Source organism: Gymnoscopelus braueri, assembly GCF_963280865.1.
Source record: "Gymnoscopelus braueri genome assembly, chromosome: 23".
Classification (NCBI taxonomy): Eukaryota; Metazoa; Chordata; class Actinopteri; order Myctophiformes; family Myctophidae; genus Gymnoscopelus; species Gymnoscopelus braueri.
The window spans coordinates 25,764,694-25,791,839 of NC_137625.1; the positions used below are offsets into that span (position 1 = coordinate 25,764,694).

The 27,146-nt window shown below is 42.0% G+C and overlaps 1 protein-coding gene across 3 annotated transcripts in view; it reads right to left on the bottom strand.

The window, feature by feature from the left end:
* syn3 (synapsin III) overlaps positions 1–27,146 on the bottom strand; it is a gene marked incomplete at its 5' end in the record, with an annotated part of 132,036 nt that overhangs the window by 12,567 nt on the left and 92,323 nt on the right. For all 3 annotated transcript variants that reach the window (XM_080421785.1, XM_080421784.1, XM_080421783.1), the window contains 2 exons: positions 60–202; positions 7,542–7,610. In XM_080421785.1, coding sequence (XP_080277911.1) covers positions 60–202; positions 7,542–7,610 — 212 coding nt within the window. The remainder of the gene's footprint in view (positions 1–59; positions 203–7,541; positions 7,611–27,146) is intronic.

Here is a 27,146-nt window from a genome sequence, read left to right on the forward strand (position 1 = left end):
GGTTTGAATGTAAAACGTGGGGATACGTGCAGAAGATAGTAGAGCCTGAAAAGCCTTACATGTAAGCCTTGTAATTGCTGCCGATCTTCTGGATGCGGATGTCGTACTTGGACTGGACAAAAGGCTCCGAGGTGGCGTAGGTCCCCGCCAACGCCACTACACTGGTGATGTCCTGGAAGTCCTGTTGGCTTTCCACTTTGATCTGCCAGGAAGACGCCGCTCGTTAGTTAGTGCTCGGAAAAATTACACAGAGCGCGCCGGTGAAAGCCCCGCGCAGTTGCGGGTTAGAATCCCACAGGAATTTGACACTTAACCCATTAAGACCGGGAACGCATCTCTGTGGGTCATTTTTAGATTTCTTTGGCTATATAAAAATAGCAGATATACAAGCTCGTAGCGCGGCACCGAGTGCCGCGCTACGAGCTTGTAGATCTGCTATTTTTTTTGAAAAATCGTGAAAATGTGTGCAAATATTTAGTTTGAATATATATCTTTTTACAAATGTCTTCTAAATCCTAACAGTTATTTTTTCCTACATTTAAAAACTATTTTTTTTTTACTTATGTTGCTATATTATCAATGGTTTTCAAACTTTTTTCATGTCAAGGACCCCCAAAATAATGTGTATTTGTCCGCGGACCCCCTCCCATCTAAAAATATTTTGTTCTAGGGACCCCCCCAGAAGCAAAGATTTGAGTTAAAAATGTATATAAAAGATTTGCACAAATTTTCACGATTTTTCTAAAAATAGCAGATCTACAAGCTCATAGCGTGGCACTCGGTGCCGCGCTATGAGCTTGTAGATCTGCTACTTTTGAATAGCCAAAGAAATCTTAAAATGACACACATGCGTTCCCTTCCCGGCCTTAAAGGGTTAAGCACAGACAGGATAATGAGAGGCCGCCCGGATGGAAACATTTTCAGGATCTTTGCGCGCTTTGAACCACGTGTTATGCTTCTCGGGTTATGTGATTACTAGGATGTGTTAGTAGACAGACAAGCTGGTAGAATGTTACGTAACGACAAAATATTAACACGCTATGTGAATGGCTAAAAACTCTACAGTAGCCAGGTCTTATACCTTGCACCTCGCTCATAGTAGGTGCATCGCTGTGTTTCTCCTCTCCTGTCTGTCTGAGTGACTTTTCTGAGTATGTGTCATGTGTATGTGAGTGATGTTTGCCAGACCCAGGGGGTCGGCCTACAGGAGGCTTTGTCTGTCGGTCGGTCGGTCTGTCTGTCCCTCTTTTCCTCCCCAGCCATTCAGGAACGCTTCAGATTTCAACCACCAGGGGCAACAGAGCAGTAACATGGCTTTTTTTTGTAGTTGATTGCATTAAATTCATTTAAAACTTATTGCTGTTGTCCGCTGGATTACTTTTAGGCAATTACGTTGTTCTACATAACTTATTTCAGAGGTTTATTACTACACAAGCAGCATAGTAAATTACCTAAACTTATGAAATGCTGGATTCAAAGCCCTTCTGCCCATATTCTGTGCACTGACTGACAAGGGACAGGTGAATGTAATCAGACTGGAAGGTTTGGCTGGTCTAGCCTATACACAAATCTACAACCAAATACCCCTATACACAAAATGCTGCACACACACACACAAAATGCCTAAAATTATTTATACTTTTAACTTATAAAGTGGTTTGTAGGTGTGTTGCCTACTAGGAATTTGTTCCTTCTGGGTCTGGCAGAACCAGGTCTCCTGGTCTTGTTTTATATAGAAGACTAGACTAAGTGCAACCTTATACAACCCAGTCTGCGGGCTGCGGCATACTCCTATCGATGGCCCTGTGGTCCCGTTTCCATTCTCAGCCTTAGCTGGGGCAAACTATCAACACGCTGTGTCCTCAATTGATCTGACGGCACCAAATGTAAACACTTAAACCCTATACCGTATACTTTGTTGCAGTGTTGATTTCGTCGACTAAAACTATGACGTAAAATGTTCGTCGACTACCTTTTTTCACTGACGAAAACTAAATGAAAACGAAGCTACGACGACTAAAACTAAGACTAAATATATTGACAATTTTGTCGACAAATAAAAACTAGACTAAAATGTTAGTGAGGGACGAGTGGAGAAGAGATCCAGTAGAACTAAAAGACAAGCCGAAAATAGCCGATCTACACGCTCACAACGCGGCGCGCTGCGACGCGTTGTGAGCTTGTAGATCGGCTATTTTCAGCATGCAGCCAAGTGTAAAATCAGCCATTACGACGCCTTAGCAGTGGCTGTGTGTTCTCGACAGTCCTGCGTCAGACAGCGGAATATTTTATGGCAACTGCCTTTTGAACTTTACTTTAGCCTTTGATAATCCCTCATTGTGTTTGAAATGGCGTTGGCACAACGTATGTTCAGGGGGAAGACTACGCCTTCAAAGCAATGAGATTGTTCTTCTCCCTGCTTTCCCCTCACTCTACTCCCATGCTCCATTCTCTGTTCCTGGATCACTCCTCCAGGTAAAGCTCCGTGATCAATCGCCATGGTAACCGAAATAAGCTCCTCCTACTCACATGACAACAAATCCTCCCTCGACCTATCTGCCGTGATAACCGTTCACGACCCCACACATACTCCTCTCCGTGACTTTGCTGCCATGGTAACTGATAGCTTTCCACCGGAACTCCTCCCCTTTCACCAATAAGTGAGGAGCATATATGTTACAGGGAAATTGGAGAACCAGGGAAATTGGAGAAGGAGCACTCGTTTTCACCGCCCCCCAAGCAATTCTGTAGAAACAACACTAGAGGGAGCCACGAGCCAGGCTTCCCAACTAAAGTGCACACACATATATGGCCGCGACCACACACACACACACACACACACACACACACATACGCGCACGCACACGCGCTCATGCTTTCAATTTAGAAACAACACTAGAGGGAGCCACGAGCCAGGCTTCCCAACTAAAGTGCACACACATATATGGCCGCGACCACACGCACACACACACACACGCGCGCACGCACTCATGCTTTCAATTTGGTTTATTGAAAGCAGGACTGTTAAGATACTTTTATTGTGTTCTGGCTTTTGTTTTAGTTTCTCCCTGACACACACACACACACACACACACACACACACACACACACACACACAGATCCATGAAAAGAACTATTCTGTCCCTATCGGTTCACAACTCGGACGGCGCTGATTCGACTAGCAGAGCATCGGCCGGTCAGCGCGGGCACTCGCGCCTGGACGCGCGAGGGCGCGCCTCCTCGGCCTCAAGCTCTGCTGAGTCGGCGCGCCTCCGTCATGGACAATAACTATTGTCCATTGTAAAACAATAACTATTATCACGTGTGCGTGTGAACGCGTGTTCAGCGTTTCCCTAGCGTAGCTTCCTGGTTGCTACGTGGGGGGGAACAACAAAAGACAGGTCCGCGTCGCATCAAAGCCCCGCCTCGCCCGAAGCCCTGTGCCTAAAAACGAGCGCTCTGTCTTCAATCTCCCTGGTTCTCCAATCTCCCTGTGACATATACACCTGCCAGGTCTACCTGCCAACTGTTTAAGAGAGCCATGAAAAGGTGTTTGATAAGAAACCCAACTCATATCATCACTGTACCGTTCTGGAAAAACATCACCTTTTGAGTTTTGAAGATTTTAGAACCTTCAAAAGTGCCTACATGGACAGATACAGGTCCATTTGGTTCCATGTGTACACTCTGGGAGTTACAGACCCATAATAACTCATCGAGGACCCCATGGGGTACCCGGACGCCACGTTGAGAACCAGTGTCTTACAGAATGAAATGGAGACGATGAGGAATATATAGAACTTACATTTCTTACACAAGGCCCCATCAAGACTTTTAGCATTTGCCCTCTTACATAAACCAGCTTGCAAACCCCATATTAGCTTAACCTAAATGCTGTAATTAGCTTACACACATAGTGTAGAGTAAATACACAGTCAGCGTTCTCACGCCAGAAACCATTCTCCCCGAGGCTGCCTTAATAAAAGGTTACTTTTCAAACCGTTTCAGTCAACGTGCTGAATTAAGATCTGTTCAGAACATTGTGTCCATTACGGGGTTTGTTTTGTAGAGCTGCACAGTTTCCTGCTGAAGACATATGCGTCAAAACAGGCACCACCTCATTTTAGCTGGCATGTCACCGAGGCTGGACACTCACCATGTGTGACATGGCTTTTCCACATGGACGCTGTGTTTCACCTTGCCTCACTTAACCTTCTGGTTTCTGTTTGCACCGTTACGCGTTGCTTTATTTACCCAAATGGTTTGCGTAATTCTCTGGATGGATTCACATATTTTACACCATGGTTTGGCGGCGCTCTCCTCTCTGGCTCAGCTTCAAGCTGTGGGGTTCTACCTTCTGAACCACAGAGGCAAGGCTCCTTTTCACTTAAAGGATTTGCCTACACCTACTGTAAGCTAGCGGACCACAATGCTTCACGCCGTCTGTCAGACTATGGTTTGGCCAAAACTCAGATATAGTGACGAAACAAGTTACTGAACTAAATAATTTGAGTACAATCTAGCCAAAACGTTTATGCTGTATAGCTTTTGTGAAAGACGGTTATATTTGGCAGGTGTGCTTGCAGGTCCAGTAGAACAAAACTGTCTTTCCCCTATGAAGTGCTTCCTTTAAAGTCCCTCGTTGAAAGCCAGACTTTTACAACACTTTTAACCCTTAAGGAGCAAGAACCAGAGCTTCCTCATGTTATTTTACAATGATGAGAATTTTCCATTTAACTTCCTCCCTTTGTGTCTCCCTCCCTCCCTCGCTCTCTCCCTCCCTCTGCCTTTTCTCCATTCTACTTTCTCTCTCTCTCCCTTTCATTGATCTTCGCTATTGTTTTTTCTCTCTCTCTCTTGGTCTTTTATGTTTGTTAACAGTGGAGATGAGTGAGTATGGGGGAGGTTCCTTCCCGTTTCTGATAGGACCATTCTCACTACTCCTCTGTGCAAAGGTAGCCAGGGAATAACTCTAACAGGAGAGAGAGATGGTGTGATGACGAGTAAACAAGAAACATTACATTTCATACAGTGGACAGCTGGACACTGTCAGTACAGTATGCCAAACAGTAAAGGCACCAGCAACGGATTTTACAGTGCAGATTGGGGTCCCAGAGATTAAAAAAAAAACTCATATCAAATGAGAGTCTGTGGCCTGCTGCCTGTATACCAAACTGGGCCGGGTCCTTGAAATAAAAAAAAAAGGGCCGAGAATCATTGCTGTAAGAGACCGGGAACGCAGCTGTGTGTCATTTTTAGATTTCTTTGGCTATTCAAAAATCCAGATAAGCAGATATACAAGCTCATAGCGCGGCACCGAGTGCCACGCTATGAGCTTGTAGATCTGCTATTTTTCAAAAAATCTAAATATATATCTTTTTTTAAAGCGAACATTTTCTGCAAATGTCTTCTAAATCCGAACAGTTTTTTTTGGAAAAAACGTACGAGGTTGCAGTGGTTCTCAAACTTTTTTCATGTCGAGGACCCCCAAAATTATATGTATTTGGCCGCGGACCCCCATCTCAAAATATTTTGTTCCAGGGACCCCCTAGAAGCAAAACATTTTTAGTTAAAAATGTTTGCTTTAAAAAAATATATATATATTTATTCAATGATTTGCACAAAGTTTCACGATTAAAAAAAAATAGCAGATCTACAAGCTCGTAGCGCGGCACTCGGTGCCGCGCTATGAGCTTGTAGATCTGCTATTTTTGAATAGCCCAAAGAAATCTTAAGAATGAACACAGAGACGTGTTCCCGGTCTTAAAGGGTTAAAGGGGAAACTAAACAGGACTGGCCTACGTCCAGTATCTTGTCTGTTCTCTCAGTGTGCTCAGTGAGGTCAGAAGGGTTAAATAAGGTCTCGTTTCTACAGTGGCGTGCCAAGCACTCCAACAAGCCATATGGGAACCTCTATAGCACTTCTGGCTCCTGTACAGGAAGCCCCGCCCCTCTCCAGACAGACAGGGGGGGGGAGGGGCTCGTATAGGAAGTGGTTCCCCCTGTGTAGTTTGTGTGTGTGTGTGTGTGTGTGTGTGTGTGTGTGTGTCAGTGTTGATTTCGTCGACTGAAACTTATGACGAAAAAGTTTGTCGACTACCTTTTTTGACTGACGAAAACTAAACAAAAACTAAGCTATGGTAACTAAAACTAAGACGACACATAAAAACTAGACTAAAATGTTAGGGACGGACGAGTGGAGAAGAGATCCAGTAGAACTAAAAGACAAGTCATTTTATGTTTGGTTGCGCTCGGGGTGTTGCGCTCTGAAAATAGCCGATCTACAAGCTCACAACACGTCGCGCTGCGACGCGTTGTGAGCTTGTAGATCGGCTATTTTCAGAGCGCAACCAAGTGTAAAATCAGCCATTACGGCGCCATCAAGGCACCACCACAATACATTATAGTAGACTAAATCAACTGTAGATTTAGTCGACTATAATCTTATTGCGAACGCAGCGCAAGTGGAGCTTACTATGAAACCGTGCTCGGGTTGTGTCTCTGTCTGTGTGTGCCGTGCTCGGGTTGTGTCTCTGTGTCTCTGTGTGTCTGTGTGCACTGCCTGCGTGCAGCTCCTCTGAGATAAGTAAATGTCCAATTTAGACGTACCATACATCAAATGAAAGGTCTTTGAAAACTGAACACACCTGTTAAGGTTGCGTTTAAGCCCGCCCCTTCCCCCGGAAGCCACGCCCCGGAGAAGGCTCCTAAAAACTCCCCATTGAAACCCCATGTTAAATGAAAAGTGCCCGAATCGCTCCGAAACTTTTTCTACCCCCCCTAAGTGGGGGTCTACGAACAAATACTTCGGGCTCGGATTTTGGCTCCGCCCCCCGGAAGTGGGTGAAACAGGCACTTCAAACACTTTGTTGAATTGTTCAAAAACATTCAAAGTTATTTTTTTGTGAATTTGTATTTTTCTAAGATGCTCCTTTTAACGCAGATTTTTTTTGTATTTTTTTGTATTTTTTTTTTGGTTACTTTTTTTAAAATATTTTTTTGTCATATTTATTTTATTTTTTTTGCGTTCGCTTCCCGCGTTCGCGCGTCTTACTTGTGACATTTAGTCGAAAAAATTAGACTAAAACGAAAACATTTTAGATGACTAAAATATGACTAAAACTAAATGGAATTTTATTCAAAACACTATGACTAAAACTAAATAAAAAATGTGCTGTCAAAATCAACACTGGTGTGTGTGTGTGTGTGCGTGTGTGTGTGTGTGTGTGTGACAGAGAGGGAGACAAAAGAGAGTGGGGGGAGAATAGAATCTAAGTTTATCACATATAAGAATGTCTATCTACAATTCAGCTCCGCCTTTAGAGATTTGTCTCTTCTATCTAAGTTTGCTTACCGATGGCCCTGCCATGTGGCAGGCTGGGAGATCGTACACAAGGAGGAGATAAGGGAGGCTGTTCTTCTTGCGATAAATCAAGACTAGACCTGTACTGGAGTGGAGCGTACTCAGACCTTATCGGGGATGTGTGAGTGCAGGTGTGACTGTTTGTGTACTTTTGGTGGTTATGTCTGCATAAATGTACCTTGCCCAATCCGGCGTGAGCATGACCCATCTTGACTACCACAGGGAAGGACGGTGTTGTCGTTGTCACCTGGAAGAGAGCAAAAACAACACGTTATTTGACCATATTCACTCGACATTTTGCTTTCACTTCACATTCGGGTGGTGGGAAACCGAGTATGAAGTAAAAGCTAAAAGGGCAATATAACCATATGGGTGATAGACATTACATCATTGGTTCTCAAAGTGGGGTCCGGGGACCCCTAGGGGTCCTTGAGGGAGTACCAGGGGGTCCCCAGCTAAATGATAGATTAGGCACCAAATGGACCCTTATGGGTCTGTAACTCTGTGAGTGTAACATAGATTTTACAATATAAATTGGGGTCCAAGAGATAGAAATGCCATTAAATGGGGGTCCGTAGCCTTAATGCATGTCAAACTGGGGGTCCTTGAAATTTAAATGGCTGAGAATCACTGCTAGAACCGTAAAAAAAATCTTCTCTTATGGGGGTCCCTGGCATATCTTTTCAAATGGGGCTCCGCGGGCTAATAAGTCTCAATTTGGAGGTCCTTGACATGAAAAAGTTTGCGTTCGCGCTGAGAGTGCCAAAAAATTACATAACTATTGCCTTTGCAGACTTCATTGATTTGCAATGTTTCTGTCATGATGCACATGATGTGTATAGAATCAGAATCTCGTAACGTGAGAGAGTTCTCGTGGACATTAAACTTATAGCTGCTCCATTTAGGCAGCATGATGTAGAGGCTGAAGAATGTTGGTTTATTACGCAAAAAGAGAGCAACGTTCTGGGAAGCATGGGTGGAAGACCACAGCTAGCCAGCCTATCTGGAATGGGTTTTGACAACCCGGACAGACCGCACAAACGTGCTATTTCTCATTGCTGGTGTAATTGAAGTGAATGAAAACATCAACTGATGACTTCAAACGCCCCTTTGTGTTCAAACGCCCCCTGGATAAATATCCTGATACGATTGTGAATGGGACTGCAATCGAAAAGAGGGACTTATCCAGTTTGGAAAGCTCTTTTGTCAGTCTCGCAGGACAAATACATATTATTTTGGGGGTCCTTGACACAAAAAGTTTGAAAACCATTGATAATAATGAGCAACATAAGTAAAAAAAATACTTTTTTTTTTTAGAATTTACAAGACATTTGTACAATTTTGAGTTGTTTTTTTTGTGAATTTTTTTAAATTGATTTGAGTTAAAAACTTTCGCTTTAAAAAAGTATATATATATTCAACCTAAAGATTTGCACACATTTTCACAATTTAAAAAAAAATTAGCAGATCTACAAGCTCGTAGCGCGGCACTCGGTGCCGCGCGACGAGCTTGTATATCTGCTATTTTTATAAAGCCAAAGAAATCTTAAAATGACACAGATGCGTTCCTGGTCTTAAAGGGTTAAAAAAAGAAAAGCTCTCAGAGTCGCTCTCAGTGGACAGTACAGTAATGTGGCTATTTATATAACAGTCCCCCCTCAATCGGAGTTTCATCCCCTCAACTGAATGTAAACTGAATGCGTCACAATGCACTCAATATTGTCATGGATTCTCACTTGTTTCCTTAAACTACTACAATTAGTTACCCAGAAATCTCTGTACAATTGAACAGTTCCAGTGCTAGATGAAAGCAGTTAAATGAAAGCACAAAATGTGCTTTGGACCCGCCATAGAGAACACTCACACACCTTGTTTTTGTTTTTTTGCAGTGAAATGATCCATTAAGCTCACAGACACAAACATAATGGAGGTATGCATGCATGCTTCTTTGTTGTGCATTCACGGATTGTTGGAAGAGCACGCGCCACCGGCCTTAAAAAGCTAGAGGTATGACAGTTTGCAGAGGCACCAGGTGTGAAGCAATCAAGACGTACTGTATAAACACAGTAACAAGACGTGTTCAATCTGAGGGCACCACGCCAGGGTATGCACCGAGCTATAAGCTCAGACCTGCGTGGGAGAGGGAAAAAACCCTGGACCAGCTGCTATCGCTTTATCCCACTTTCCCAGACAGTTGACAGGGCTGAGCATCTTAACGCTGTTGCGGATGGACTTTCTCAAAACAGTGCTTAGCAGCCGTCATGTTGCTCGAGGATGTCAGTTTCGGATTCTGCCGAGAGATTCCGAAACCGTAAACCCTGACCCAGCACGCTTTCGAGATCAAGTGTACTGTAGTCATCTCCATGTAACGCTGCAATATAGAAGCGAAACTGAGTTCATGAATGACTTTCAAATGCTGCAGCACGGTATGTAATTCTGATCATATCGTTATGAAGAAAAGTGAGCGATACAAAGTAACCCCAAGAAGGAAAGAATCCACAGCACACAAAAGGATCTTCTGAGCTGAAAGGTTGATGTACAGCAACTTTGATGATGGAGAGGCCCACTATATTTCCCAGCCTGATCTCCAGAGATTACCGTAACATTGCACGGAACGAGTGCACTTCATTCCGTGGATAGTCGCCTAGAAACCCCGAAATTGCGTGCATATGTACGGCGAGTCCCACGGTGGGCGTAACCAGTCGCAACCCGGAAAAACCCGGAAGCAGAGCAGTCCCCACAACAAAATTTACGATTCTGTGCCTATCGGTACATAACTCAAACGGCGCTGAGTAGGCACAGGCGAACGTCATACCGTTCAGGACGGCAACTCGGTCGCCTTAGCTCCCTCGGTGGTCCTTCACGGGGTGACAGTTCGCCTGTGACTGCGCGCCTCCGAAATGGTTTTGTCACAAAGGGAGCGCCGTACATATGCACGCAATTTGGGGGTTTCGAGGCGGCTATCCACGGAATGAAGTGCACTCGTTCCGTGCAATGTTACGGTAATCTCTGGAGATCGGGTTGATATTTCCACACTCACTCCAGAGGCCTGCATATACTGTCGCATATACTGTCGGATATACTGTCGGGCCATTCTATGTCACACAAAAGTAGCAAAAATAGCCGATCTACAAGCTCTGCGACTCGTTTTGAGCTTGTAGATCTGCTATTTTTTGCTATTTTTGAATTGGAATCCTGATTTTTGTTTTGCTATTTTTGAATTGGAATCCTGAAAAGTATAATTGTTTTATTTATTTCAAATGCATTTAGTTATACTTATGTTAACTTTATGAACCAGTTGCCCACGTATGATGCAGCATGCACCAAATGCCTCTGTTCATTCTTATTCCCACCTTTAATGCATACAGTATTACTAGTACATCAGTGAACTGAGATGAATGGACAGCCTTAGAGGATGAACCAAAGATGTCAGAGTTCAGTAAGAGACATACTATGACTCAAGTGTCCAGTACGTGTGACTTGACCAGTACAAAGATCCCAAATCTAGCGAGTGTCTGAGAATACCGAGTGGCAGACAAACTATCTTGTCTTGTACTACTACTAGCACAGGGCCTTTTCCCTGTGGGCGTCGGTCTGTCAGGGTTTGAGAGAAGGAGGGGGTTATTGGGAGGATAGGGCTTTGTCTGTGTTCTCTGTCTGTCTGGACACGTTTCTTCCAGGCATTCTCACCAGCGTGGCGATGCCAGTGCGCACGCCAACGCTTCTCTGCAGTGTTGCCATTTCCGCTTATTATAAGTGACTTTGGGCTTGTTTTTCTGTAAAGTGAATATTGCTTGTAAATATTGGTAGTTGCGGGTTGCGTTTTTTTTGGGCTTGTTTCTAAAGTGTAGTTGCTTCCTTGGGCTTGTTTTCAATTTTTTATTATTATTTAAACCAGTGGTTCTCAAATATTTTCATGTCATGGACCCCCAAATTACTTTTGTCCATAACCCCCATCTGAAAAAAAATTGTGCCAGGGAGCCCCGTACCAGATTTGTGTTGTTAAAAGAATATTTAAAAAATATTCCAAATATTCCCCTTTTTTTTCTCAATAAGTTTTGAAAATAGCCGATCTACAAGCTTGTGAGTTTGTAGAACGCCTATTTTCAAATAGAAGTGCCTAGTCGCTTCTTTTGGGCTCGTTTTCCTAGACCTGGTTGCTTATTACTCTCACAAAATCTGGCAACACTGCTTCTATCAGAGAGGAGACCACATCCACCACCGTTCCTAAGGCCTGATGCATCTAGAGTCAGGAACAAATACTGTACGTGTGGATGGACTCACTGAGATCCAGGGGGAAAGAAAATATACAGACCTGCCACACAGCAAGACTGGAAAGTATGCTTTGGTTTTTGCTTCATTGATTCACTTTTGACAAAAACACATCTGTCATCTTCACAGTTCATTACAATATCCGGACACTAGCTACCCTACTGCTGGGAAACATGCAATACCGACAACCCCAAATAAGCATTGTGTTATTATTACAGACTTTGTGCTGTCAGTGGAATTATTCCTTCAGACGAGGGGGAGACTATTTTATGGGACTAGACTTTAGTGTGACAGTGATTGATACTTTTTATGAGATTGTTCAACAAAACAAGTTTCCGTGCATAAAAATAACCTCGGCGGCCATTTGTACCCGTAAGCCCTCAGACGTGTTAAGCTTTGATCTAAACCTCAGCTTTTAGTTTCGTCACAGCTTACCATCACAGAGTACTATTAGGGTTTTGGGTTCCCAGCATACAGTAGGCCTAAATCTGTAAAAAAGCGTCTATATGGTAAAGTCATTAAGAAAACACACACACACACACACACACAGAAAGGCAAATTATATGCCCGGGTGATTTCACCAGTCTAGGTTTCGTAACATAGGCTGCCTTCATTTACTGTAAACGTGCCAGGCAACCAGGTCTCGACACATTATGGAAATAGTTCAGGGGAAGCAGAGAGAGACACTGGGTCAAAACAGTCTGCCTGTACAAACCAAGCTGGTTGTGTGTGTGAGTCATATACAACAGGATCATTCAGGCCGATGGCTGCGGTGAATCACTGCTCCCTAACCTCAGAACACCTATGTGGGACATTCCCCCTCTCTCATACCATCCACCCAACATGATGCTGCGTCGGGGTTGACCATCACAACATCTGGACAATACATTACAGACACAGTGAAATTCTCAGTGTTAATTTAACGCTGCCATCCGTAAGATTTATGTCCTGCCTGGGAGTCGAACCTGAGGTCTCCTCCTGCGCCAGTGCCAACATTTCTACTGCTGAGCTAAGATGGAAAAGCCTGTTTGGCAGAGGGGAGACGTTGCACTTTGAGCGTCAAACAGTAGTGGTCCTATTGTTATTTTATTCATATATTGTATTAATATACTCAACCATACAGAGTGGCTAAAATTAAGTTCCATTCACAAAAAAAAGTTAACTGTGAACAAATGTTACATTTGTTATTGTGTATTGTTTCAACAGTCCCTCTCTATCATCAACAAATGCCCTGTACATTTCCTGATAACCCAGATGGGTTATATTGTGTGTGTGTGTGTGTGTGTGTGTGTGTGTGTGTGTGTGTGTGTGTGTGTGCTGACTGGCGTCAGCCAGTGGAGCATTATGTAACCTCTTTTGCTGGTTAATTTACAGGGAACAATTTAATTCCAGCAAAAACAAAGAAAAACTATTCCAACTGATTACATCTTTATGAATGGGTTACAAAACTGCCGGAGTATGTAGAAAACAGTGCACCAATATTTTATATAATAGGTCCTCACTAAGATGCCACCATTTCTGTCTACTCACTGTGTCTCATTGGTGGGCAATTGAAAGTTGAGAAACCTGCCTACCAATGACATCATCGATGGAGGTTCCATGTTAATAGAAACAGCCTTTTCTCTTACTGGAAAATGTGCATGCTGAGACAGAAGCCATTGTACTTGCATTGATAACAAATAAATGCAAAAGTTTGAAATCTTGTTTGAAATGATCAAAACTGCCTAGCGATGGCGATGATGTCACTGGTAGGCAGGTCTCTGAACTGTTATAGGACCAGATATGCAATAAAGATGTCAATCAATCAATCAATCAAACAGGTTAATATCCAGTAGTGTTCGGGTATGGATTTTTACGTGATGTAGTGAATAAAACAGTATAATTTGAGTACTGAGAGCTCAAATGTGGCCATGGATCGAGTCCAACATACAGTAAGAGAGAGAAGCTGCTGTAGTAGAGACAGGTAGTGTGCGTTGGAACAGCCCTTAGTACTGAGTGGAGAGGGTTAACCTGTTAAGACCGGGAACGCAGCACGTGTGTCATTTTTTGATTTCTATGGCTATTCAAAAAATTGCAGATCTACAAGCTCATAATGAGCTTGTAGATCTGCTATTTTTTGGAAAGATCGTGGATTTTTTTTTGCAAATCTTTATACATAGTTTTTTAAAGCGAAATTTTTTTAGTCGAATCTTTGCTTCTATATTTTGAGATGGGGGTCCGCGGCCAAATACATGTCATTTGGGGTGGTCCTTGACATTAGGATTTAGAAGACATTTGTAGAATCATCAGAAACAAAGATTTGAGTAAAACAAAATCTCTAAAAAACATATGTATTCAAAGATTTGCACAAATTTTCATTTCTTTCTCCTTCAAAAATAGCAGATCTACAAGCTCATAGTGCGGCACTCGGTGCCGCACTATGAGCTGCTTGTATATCTGCTATTTTTTAAATAGCCAAAGAAATCTAAAAATGACACACAGATGCATTCCAGGTCTCAATGGGTTAAAGTGCATCAATTATCCAACAGAACACATGGTGCAGCCATCCAGCATTTAATGATCTCTTAATTTTCATTGTGGCCGTTTCAAAAGTGCCACATGAAGGAGCAGCCGGGAGGCCCCGATGGCTTGCACAGACGATGAGCGCAGGGAGAGAACCTGACCCAGAACGCTTTTCAAGAGATCGGCTGGCACTGGAACCAATGGCAGCCTGTCCACATAAAACCCAGCGGCGGGAACAAGTTGGCCTCGAGAGACCAATAAGGGTTTTATCGTGTGAGTCCATGCAAAAATGCTGAACAATCTGCAATCACACACCTGGCTGGAGTTGATGCAACTCTCTTTACATGTACTGCATCATGTAAGCATTTGAATGATTTACCTTTAAAGCAGGATTTATTTCATTTACTTGTGGCTTCCATGTGACACACCTGTCTACAATTGAAGGTTTATTGAATATATTCTGCTCTGCCTCTGACCTACACAATATACTATACACACTATACAGTAGATTACTGTATGCTATTGTGTTCTATACCATTACTGGTATACTTTATGTTCTATAGGCTATACATATTTCTTCTTTGAATTAGCATTTTAGATAATAGGTTGTGATGTAACATTACTACAAATTATAGCTGTCCCACTTTTATAAGGCTTCAAATGCCTGCCTACGAATACTTTATATAGTTGTAAGACCCAAGAAGTGTAATAAAATGTATATAGTATAATAATATTTGACATGCTATGTGGAATAATAGTGGAGTATGGAAGCAAATGCAAATACTTCCGAGTGCTATATTTTTCAAATATTACTTTGACCAGCAGTGTTGATTTTGACAACACATTTTGATTTAGTTTCATAGTCATAGTCTAGTTTAGTTTTAGTCATAGTCTTTTGAATAAAATTCATCTGAAATGTTTTAGTTTTTGTCTACTTTTAGTCGACTAAATACCATAAGATTATAGTCGACTAAATCTACAGTTGATTTAGTCGACTAAAATGTATGTTGGCGGTGCCTTGATGGCATCGTAATACCTGATTTATGGTATTTAATACCCGTAATACCTGACGCTGAAAATAGACGATCTACAAGCTCACAACGCGTTGCAGCGCGACGCGTTGTGAGCTTGTAGATCGTCTATTTTCAGAGCGCAAACACCCGAGCGCAACCAAACATTAAATGACTTGTCTTAGTATTACTGGATCTCTTCTCCACTAGTCCCTCACTAACATTTTAGTCTAGTTTGTATTTGTTGACGAAATTGTCAATACATTTAGTCTTAGGTTTAGTCATCACAGCTTAGTTTTTATTTAGTTTTTATGTAGTTTTCGTCAGTGAAAAACGGTAGTCGACGAACTTTTTTCGTCATACAGTAGTTTTAGTCGACGAAATCAACGCTGACCCAGAGTAACAGTGTTCTAATGGGGCATGGTAATTACTGTCATGGAATTGGGGGCTCATCTGGCTTCCATTATGACCCGTCCTAATGTATTTGAGGGAGGGAAGCAGCTGTCTGGAAAACAGGGCTTATCCTTAAGGATGGAAGTTTCCAGGGTGGATGCTTCCTGACAGCGCTGGGTTTGTGATGGAGGTGTTTTTTGACGATGAGTGCTGCTGGCCAAGCCACCTGTGTTTTGATGACAGGAAGTATTAACCAGCGATGTCGTAAAAATGTACTACTGTGTCTTACTGAGACACAGAGTGATGATGATGGACAGAACCCAAGCCATTTACGACTTAAAATGTGTGAAGAATTACATTAGGCTACTGTTAACTACAGTGCATGTCATATACATTATGAACATGCTGCTGTAGCAAATAAGCAGGAAGTTGAAATGGGAAATTCAATTTCAAAGTAAAAGACGTTCAAATTTGTATTACACATGATCTATTTAGGAAACGATAATAAAACAATATTCTGAAAAGAAATAGCTTGTACAGTTTCACCTGAAATAACAATAACAAAGTATGTTTCAATTGCTCTGAGAGAAGTCATGACCTCACAGGTGGTTGTCATTGCAGATTGCTGAACCCTATGATTCCCTTTGGTTCATTTATTTTACGTAAACACTAATCTGCTTGAAAGTCGCTCATAGCGAAAAATCCTGATTTCTTTTTAATATAAATCTTTGAATATATATATTTTTCAAAGCAAACATTTGTAACTCAAGTCTTTGCTTCTGGGGGGGATTCTACAAATGTTTTCTTCTAAATCCAACTGTAGTTTAAAAAATTAAAATAAAATGTTGCTATAATCAGTGGTTCTCAAACCTTTTCATGTCAAGCCAAGGACCCCCAAAATAATATGAATTTTGGCCGCGGACCCCCATCTCAAAATATGTTGTTCCAGGGACCCCCCAGAAGTTGTAACAGAGTTAAAAATGTTCGCTATATGGAAAAATAGATTTGCAATTCATGATTTAAAAAAAGAAGAAGCTATTTTTGAAATGACACAGATGCGTTCCCGGTCTGAAAGGGTTAAGTACATGTCCAGATTTCACTAAAAAAGCAAAGCTATTTCAGTCCAACTTCTCTGTGGCTGTGCTGTAATATGGACCTAGACGAGTCCTATTAGTACCAATCAATGCACTAACCCTACATTCAGCTATGAGAACAAAGAAAAAAGAGGCGTCCAGTGCGTCAGCGAGACAGACAGGCCCTTTGGCGAAGCTGCTCCTGTAGAAACGATCAATGCTCTGCCACATTCCTGTCCGTCTAAAAGGGAAAGAGAGTTTGCCTTCCCAGTTTCCAGTGGATTTTTCAGAGTATTAGGTCTCGGAAAAGTGTGTGAGCAGTGATGGGGTGACGTGTGTGTGTGTGTGTGCACTCGTAGCCGTCGCGTAGCCAGTGGATACACCGACCGGACAGGAGAGCCGCAAAATGTGAGGATGTTGGTCAGAACAGTTTGTTTGCCATAATAACCAAAGGGACAAACATACATGAGTAATGTGGGAGAGACGTTAACCACTTAACCAACTAAGCCCTATTTCATAAATAGCAAAATGATCTACAGCTGATCTACAAACTCACAACACATTGTAAGACAAAAATATCAGATCTACAAGCTCAAGATCGGTTATGGTTTTTCTGGCATATGACGATTATAAATGAAACATATAGGCCTATAGGCTCTTTTTTTTCTCTCGCCTGTAATAACATGTCCAAAATAGGGATGCCAGGTTTGATGTGGCTAAGTAAATGTGAGAGGAAACATGCAGAAAGTGAATGATTATTACAGTATGTCTCATTTCAAAGGACTCTGCTATATAGTGGACTAACCAGAGGAAACAATGAAATGAGAGACCAAGCTGATACTCACACACAATTTCAAAGTATCTACACGCACACGTGAAATTACAGCATTATTACAGCATTCTCTACTCCTGTTCTCAAATAAAAACCTCAAACTAGCACTTTATCTGCCCAGCATGACAGTGTAATTACATGATGTGTTGGTAAACAGCACATTTCAAGTCAATTTGTCAGTCAGGCTCAGTGGTGGAAAGTAACTAAGTACATTTACTCAAGTACAGTACTTAAGTAATTTGTTTTGGTATTTTCACTTTACTGGAGTATTTCTAGTTTGCAGTACTTTTACTTCTACTCCACTACATCTCAGAGGCAAATATTGTACTTTTACTCCACTATAATTATTTGAAAACCTTAGTTGCTAGTTACTTTTCAGATATTAATTATTATAAAATTATTATAAAACATACATTAACCACTTTTTAGCCCTATTTTATACGTAGGCTATCTGAAAATAGCAGATCTACGAGCTTGTAGATCGGCTATTTTCAAACATTTTAGTACTTTTACTTTTGGTACTTTTATCAAAAGTACATTTTGATACCACTACTTTTGTACTTTTACTCAAGTAAAATTTTAATTCCAGACTTTTACTTGCAACAGAGTATTTCTACAATGCATGTATTGATACTTTTACTTAAGTAAGAAATGTGAGTACTTTTTCCACCACTCAGGCTGTGTAGCAGGTGGTTAGGTCTGAAGCTGATAGAGCAGATCTGAAGTGGCGTCACAGTCTTTGCTTGTTGAACATTTTCTGTGGGATTTAACAGGCTGCGATCTGGGGCAAAGTTATCTGGCTAGGTGAAAGCTGGTGGAGAAAATGAATGCTTGTCATTTTGCATGAATGCAATACCAACCAATACCTTTGCATTAAACTTTATATGTAACAACAATGCTAAGCAGAGTGGAAAATCCATAGGCACTGTTCCCACTGTGCCAACAATGAACACTGATTTAACTGTGAGCTTACAATCAACACCAAGGCCTTAAAAGCACCAGTCTCTCTGGGGTACTAATATGTTGTAAAAGCCAAATCCATGGCCAAGGTCAAAGTCTAATGGCTTTACAAGTTGAGAGGCTATAGCAATGGTTTGAGCAAATAAACTCAGGAGTGGAACAGGTGCACGCCGAATTCTGATTTTCTCAACTCCAGAGGGAAAGCGATAGTTTGACACAGGAACCATTGTGGCTTGAATAAGTTCTCAATTCTGAGCTGATATGCACTCAAAAGCCCACATTCAAGTAGAACTGTGCCAAGTCAACAGTGTCTGATAAGGTACTCTGAATGCAGGAACAGTCTGCAGGTTTCTGACAGCATTAGGAAGGGAAGCTTTCTGCAGGCTGCATACCACGGCACGGCCCAAATGTCAGCACCGCTGCTGTTTTCAATTAAGTCAGAGGGTACAGAGGGAGGGCTGAGTGAGGAGAGAAAAGGAACATCAAGGAGGAGAATGTTTTGGAACAGCTGGAAGTGGCACACCCTGGCTTCTTTTTATACAGACAAGCGTAGAGCGAGCGGGGCTGACGAGTAGCGCTGCAGGCCTCTTATAATTGACGTCTCACTCAGACAAGCACTGGCTGCTGCACCTCACACACTTGGGCTGCTGCTGCACCCTCACCTGGAAAAAGACTTTTGCTCTGCATGACGGAGGAAACGGTGTGTCTGGGTTCTGCACAACAGCTGAGGGGGAAACGCCTGACCTGCTTTACTCAAGGGTCTGTTCAGGAAACACACTGATGTGGTGTGACCGCTGCGTTATGCCCAACAAAGAAGGCATTGTGCTTCGGTTATTCAGGATCAAAACTCGAATAATAATACCTGTCCCGCCAAAAAGTGAATTTCATTATTTTTTTGGGACAGACATTACGGCAGCACTATAGGCCACTAGCTCAACTGGAGTTATTCTGTTCCAAGAGGATTTCAAATCAGGGTCACTCAATAGAGCACCGAAGTCCCATAGACGTCTTTAATATCATGTCAAATAAGAACTGTGTTCCAAAAATAAGCAAATGATCCCGGCGAATTGACTCATATGGATATTAAGCATCAACTGACGGTGAGAAAACGCTAATATTACTTCCGCCGAATTAGTTAAATTTTCGCCAGAAACAGACTGTATCAAATATGAGTATAACTGACTATCATAAACGATACAGAGCCACCTCCCTGACAATATCGCAGAGACAGTTTGTTTATTTTCGTCCCACAATTCTTAGATAAGACGATTCCAAGATGACCCAATGTTATTCTCCATAGAGAAATTACTTCCGCAACCCAGGGGATGAACGAGTGACGTCAGGACTTCGGTACTCTATGAGAAGTCTGACGAGAGGCATTGTCTCTCTGTACATAGAGCACAGAAGTCCCGAGTGACGTCACGTCTGTTACCCCCGCGGGTAACAGAGTTGTTTTCCCCATTCTAAATCCCAGAGACTTTTTTAACATCACATCATGTAAGAACTGTGTTCTAAAAAATAATCTAATGAGTCTGGCGATTCCGTAGGGAGATGGCTCTGTGTCGTTTATAATATTTAGTTATACTTGATACACTCTGTGTTTGGAGAAAATTGAATTAATTCTGTGGTGGTACCCACTGTCACTACTGAAACACGCCACGCTCCATCAAAAACATTCCTGAGATTCCTTAGATTTCGTGACGTTTGCATGTTCTCCCCATGTCTCCTCGGGTAGTTATACCCTCACAAAAACATGCAGTAATCCTGGTCACTATACTGCCTCCCCCTGGTCAGCCAGGGCGCCTGATGGAGGGGAAAGGAACTGGTTGGAATAACGTGTTCCTTCCACGCGCTACGTCCAACCAGGGAACCTCCCCCCTGTCGGGTGATAAGAAGCGGCCTGCTTGCTCCTCATGCATTGAAGGAGGCATGAGCTTCAGCTTGGGCTCTCCCTAGGCTGGCAGAGGGAGAGTAGCGCCCAGGATTACATAGGCAATTGGCACTGGGTGAAAAAATATGGGTTACAAAATCGTGAAAAAAAAAAAAAAAAAAAGAGAACAGTTCTTATATGAAATTATGTTAAAAATGTCTGTGGGATTTAGAATGGGGAAAATAACTATGTGACCCAGGGGGGTAAAGGAAGTGACGTCAGACTTCAGTATGGTAAGGAGGACACATGTGAGACGTCTTGGAGAGGTGTAAAATATCCTTCTTGAAAGCTCAACAAAGGCTTTGATATTTAAGCTATTGAAACGCCATTAGGATTGTGTCAAAGGCTAAAACAATAAATTGAGTAACATGGTGGCGTTTACATGCTGTGCATAAATGTTTATGTAGAGTCTGGCTGACGGGAGATTCCAGCAGTAAAAATACATGTGGGATGAGTCGTATCCTACAGCGGTTTACCCGGTAAGCCACGGTCAAGTATGGTCAACCAAGCCCACATTCTCTGGTCTTATGGCAAATCTCATAATTATTTATTGACATAAAGGCAAAGGAAGTGCATAATATGATATTTAGTTATTAACCCCTTTAAACCTGGAACGCATCTGTGTCATTTTTTGATTTGAGCTAAAAAGCATTATTTTACACTTTGGCTATTCAAAAATAGCAGATCTACAAGCTCGAAGCGCGGCACTTGTAGATCTGCAAAAAAATAAATAAATCGTGAAAATGTGTGCAAATCTTTGAATATCTATTCTTCCATAGCGAACATTTTTAACTCTGTTAGAACTTCTGGGGGGGGGGTCCCTGGAACAAAATATTTTGAGATGGGGGTCCGCGGCCAAAATTCATATCATTTTGGGGGTCCTTGACATGAAAAAGTTTGAGAACCACTGATTGATTATAGCAACATCATTTGTTTTTTCAAAAAACTGTTAGGATTTAGAAGACATTTCTAGAATCCCCCCAGAAGCAAACATTTGAGTTATAAATGTTTGCTTTCGGAAAATATCTATATTCAAAGATTTGCTCAAATTTTCACGATTTTTCAAAAATAGCAGATCTACAAGCTCATAGCGCGGCACTCGGTGCCACGCTATGAGCTTGTAGATCTGCTATTTTTGAATAGCCAAAGAAACCTAAAAAATTACAGATTCTTTTCCGGTCTTAAAGGGTTAAGGGCAACTAACCTGTGTATCAATCCCATATACAGTATGCTTAAAAAGGTTCTTGTCACTGTTATATGGTTTGCCTCCTGACCCCACATATTCCCCAAGACTTCCCTTGGATTACATCCGACCAGCGCCCTTGTTCCTGTTCTGTTGAATAAAAGGCTCTGTTAGGACATTGACAAACTGTGTGGGTAGCAACCTCAAAAACACCCAAATGTAACTTAGTACGCCTCATCCACTAAAAGGATAATAAAACCAAAAAAACACAAACAGGGGTATTCCAGCAGTATATGACAGAATTGCTAAATTTATCTCTCTCTGAAGCCCTGCCCCCCCTTCCCATTCCAAGTCCACGCCAAATGTGTGACGTCAGCATCCGGTGGACCCCCTAGCCCCTTGACCTGTGAGTGATTCACTGGTCTCCCTGCACCATCCTTCACTGATTAGCTAGGTCCCTCCTTCCCCCTACTCCCAGCCACCCACACCTTCCCCGTTCATTGCTCAAGTTCCTGGAAAAAGGTTATTTTAGTTTAGAGGAGAGGGAAGAAACACTGGTTTCATTTATCTTCCATAAGAACCCGACCTAAGAGTCTCAAGTCTCAATTCTCTAGTTCCCAAGTCCAAGTCACCTTATCTCAAGCGAAAGTCAAGTTCCAAGTTCAAGCGCTCAAGTCCGAGTCCAAGACACCCAATCGCCAGTCCAAAGTCAGGTTGTGACATACAGTAGCTTACAAGGTACAGTACCTGAGAAAACAAATCACGCGTCATTGCAAACTCCAAATTCACAAGCCATTTCCCCTGCAATGGTGTATCCTACAGCGGGCTACCCGGTAAGCCACGGTCAAGTATGGTCAACCAAGCCCACATTCTCATACCAAAGGATCATACCATTTACCTTAATGAAATCTAGTCGTAGAGTAGAGTTCTAGTGCACAATAGCAAAAAAAAAAACACGAAGCATGTCCTAGTCAAAAAATCGTCAAAGTCACACAGAGTCCAAGTCAAATCACAAGTCACAGGTTATTGGTAGGCCTGGGCCCACCCATTTGGTTTTTCTGCCCACCCCAAAAAAAAAAAAAAAAAAAAAATATATAATTTCATTTTTATTTATTTTATTTTTTATATCATATTCAGCCAATTTGATAACAGTGTATACAAAGGTATCCGAAAACACAGTTCTTATCTGGGGGCGTGTTCTCTCCTCCGCGTCACCCTAGGTGGGGTTGACGAAAGGGCCTTTCTGTGTGGAGTTTGCATGTTCTCCCCATGTCTCCTAGGGTAGTTACCCTCACAAAAACATGCAGTATTCCTGGTCACTATACTGCCTATACTATACTGCAAATTTTCGCACGTGCGGTCCGGGCACACACGCACACGTGCATGTGTGCATGAGGCCCAGCCTCGGCTAGCGTTCTGGCTTCGCCACTGTACTCAAGTCGCACCCGAGTCCAAGTCCTGGACTCGGGTACTGCTAGACTGACACCTGAGGGTGTCACATCCAGAGGAGGCCTAGACTGGAACAGTATACACACAGGAGGTGGTCAATAAGAAAGCCTTATGTAACCAAACCAAACCAAACTGTCATTTTACTGTGCTCAGCATAGGACCTCCATTAGGGCATTCCCTCAACCTTATGGAGCTATTTCCATGCTGTCATGTACCCCCTTTCCTACAGCTAGGCCTGGTGTCTCATTGTCTCATGGCGTAATAAAACATAGTAATTTTGTGGGGTTTTCTAACCGCCCACACACACACACACATACACACAAGAATGTACAGTAGAGCGACGGACCCACTGTCTGAGCGGTGAGCGGTGAGCGGTGCGGTTGCACTTGGCTCGCCTGTGTAGGAAATCACTGACCATTCATCATATTTTATTGCAGGCGTGGGGGCGTGTTGGGGGGGGGGTCCCATCGTGAGTAGGACCACAGGTCAAGGCCATTTTTACATCTCATTTTCAGATGTCTTAACTCAGAATAAGCTCAAAACAAGGTAATGGGAAAAGTGAAATGGTAAGGATTGCAGCAGAAGCAAAAATACGCACATCACTTATTTGAGGTGGTGGGTTAGAAATGATCATAAAACTAATAAAACCAGCACACTCATACGCTCCAATGGATTGCTTTTTTTCTCCAAAGTGCATTACCATGTATTATGATACATTCACCCACACATTCACACTGACAGCAGAGGCAGCCATACAAGCCACCATCATGCTGTTAGGGAGCAGTTACTGTATAGGTCTCCTGCGCGAGGACACTTTGAAATGATGGAGGGGCAGCAGGGATCGAACCGGGAACATTCCAATACCCAGACGACTCTCCCGAGCCACTGCACTGAGTTCAAACGAGCTGACAGACATTGATGGGGTAATGAAACCGCTACCAGGCTGTGATAACATTTCCTGTTTGACTGGGAGGACACGTGGGTGGAACGTCCCTCCAAACAACCAACATCACTCTGTGCTGACAGCTTTCAGATACTCTACTTTGAGTTCCAGTGTTGATTTCGTCGACTAAAACTATGACGAAAAATTATCGTCGACTACCTTTTTTCACTGCCGAAAACTAAATAAAAACTAAATAAAAACTAAGCTATGATGACTAAGACTAAATATACTGACAATTTCGTCAACAAATAAAAACTAGACTAAAATGTTAGTGAGGGACGAGTGGAGAAGAGATCCAGTAGAACTAAAAGACAAGTCATTTTATGTTTGGTGGTGCTCGGGTGTTGCGCTCTGAAAATAGCAGATCTACAAGCTCACAACGCGTTGTGCTGCGACGCGTTGTGAGCTTGTAGATCGGCTATTTTCAGCATGCAACCGAGTGTAAAATCAGGTATTACGGCACCATCAAGGCACCACCAAAATACATTTTAGTCGACTAAATCAACTGTAGATTTAGTCGACTATAATCTTATGATATTTAGTCGACGAAACTAGACAAAAACTAAAACATTTCAGATGACAAAATATGAACTAAATTGAATTTGATTCAAAAGACTATGGACTAAAACTATATCAACACTGTTGAGCTCATTCAAAAGGACCAAACTCCATTTCCAAGATAAAAGTAATTATAATAAAACAAGGGGTGACTAATGCCATGTAACTCTAAACCAAATGAAATATGACACCATTTAAATTAATCAGTTATGGCTAGACACACTCAATGGGTCATTTGTTTGGTCTGCTTTGCCAGACGTCCAGGAAGTGGAAATCTGAATTAAACAGTCTCTCCATGTAGAGACGCTACTGGTCCTGCAGATGTGTCTACATGATGCAGGACCTGAATGTACTGTAATTCCACTTCTCTGTGTGGGAATAATGCAATGTAATGTTTGCATAACAAACATTACATGTTTGTTCTGACATTTTGTCCCAACAGTCATCATTTCTAAATATATAATTAGCCACTTAAGCTCTTAAAAGGTAGGGTAAGTGATTTTCTTTGGATAAAATAAGTAAAAGTTAAATAGCTCTATATTCCGATAGTACTCATTGCTATAGAGTGTTTGTTCAGTAACAGAACTCAGTCAGGATACATACATTAAACAAGTGAAATTGGAAGTGATGACACAAATAAATGAGCAGACAAAATTGGAACTGGATCACTATCAAAATGAAGCTGATAAATGGGTACTCTCTCCTGATTGGCTGAAATTTTGTCACCTACCTGTAAATGAATTTTCTGTGTATTAAAGAGTTGGAGAGACATGGAGACTCCTGTGACTGAACAAGCAATGATTACTATCAGAATATAGAGCTTTAACCTTTTAACATTAAGCTTTTTATTTTAACCCAAAAATATTACTTACCCTACCTTTAAACAATATACTTTCATTACTTTGTCGTACAATGAATAGCAAAGATAGCCGATCAAGGTGCCAGAGAAGGTGCTGAGATCTTTCTACTCTGGTACAACCCAGAGCATCCTATCAGGGGCCATCTCTATAAGGTATGGAAAGCTCTTCCTAGGACCTACAGTATGAGTGCCTCTCCCGTCCCTGAGGGACATACTCTTAAATCAATGTTTCCCAAAAAGTGGGTTGGGACCCATTTGTGTGGGTCATGACTCATGAGTGAATATCCCCTTTTTTTCGTTTACTAAAAAAAAAAGAATCAAAAGATTTAAATAAAAAGTTTAAACAAAGAAAATCACAACTTTTCATCGATTAGAAACAATGCTGTAAATGATAGCAGGAGCTTGAGCAGGGCAAAAAGAATTATGAAGGACATAACAAAATATCAGGCCTAATAACAGAATGTTTGTGATGATTCGAAATGGGAAGCGCTGGAGGTGTCTCACGGCCCGGGGGGTTCAAGGCTCAGAAAGTGTTTTATTTCCCCTCGGCTGTCAAGGCCCTGAATGAGGACATGGTCGAAAAACAAAAACAAAAGAACAAAAAATAAGAAAAGCAAAATAAAAGTGTTTTTGATATATATGGCCTTGTGCTTTTGCACAGTTTAACATTGCATGGGCATAAACATATATTTGCACATAATAACCCTAACCCATAATACACAACACATCTTGAGAGCTTATTTGTCTTCCGGTTCTTTACGCTCTAGGCCTGTGTGTGTGTCATAGTAGACATCTGACTTTACAAAGAGCAGTTGTGGAGGTTAGGGATGACTGGCTGTCCCATTTAACAGCAGATCCTGAGTGAGTCAACGTATGGATGATCTTCCTCAGAGACCTTTCCCCTCGGCACCGCCGTCTTTTCAACTTTCGCCCTCTTTCCGGTCTCCGCGTAGCAGCTTGACAGCTACATGAAAAGTATTTCCTCTGAGTCACCGCTGTGTGATCCTTTGTCATTACAGAGACTCGCAGGCATCTCAACACCTCCAGCACACACAATGGCATTGCATGCTCCCCCGGCGACTCACCAACCAAATAATGGGCAATTTTTTTCTATACTTAGATTTTTCTTCTTTTTTTAGATTATGCTTACAATATGGTGGCCAGGGTCGTGCTGCTTTTGAATTGCATGGATCAGATCATGATGCATGTCAGCCATAATATAGGCTACTCACGTCTTTTTGCTTTTTGTTCGATTTTGTTTTTCTGCCGGTTCCTGCCAGTGAGAGTAAAGCAGATAGAAATTACAGTATTATTTATTAAATAACACAGGATACTAGCTGGGTATTTAAATCTAGTGAGCATCTCGTTAAAAACTGAGTGATGACAACTTTTAATTCATTTCTTTCCCACCGTTATATATAACTACTGTTACTGATCTCTAATATAACAAGCAGACGGTGTTAGTAAACAGATGCCAAGCAGTAGGGCATTCACAACTAATGATTTTTACTAAATAACCAAGTATTTTAGTAACTACTTGGTAGTTGACCAAGTAGTAGTCGACTAGTCGAAATTTACATTTTTATTTTTTTATTTTTTATTTTTTTAGGGGGGGCATTGTTTTAATGCCATCCTACTACTATATTACTATTATTATTATCCTCCTGCCCTTATTTTTATGGCGTTTTAAGGGAAGCGCTTCTGGCACAGCAGCACAGCACCACAGCAGCGTCTCCAAGGATCCCCATTGCCCAATAATAGGCTTTTATTGGGCATACTTTTGACCCCCTTTTGATAAAAAATAAAGTCAGGAGGATAA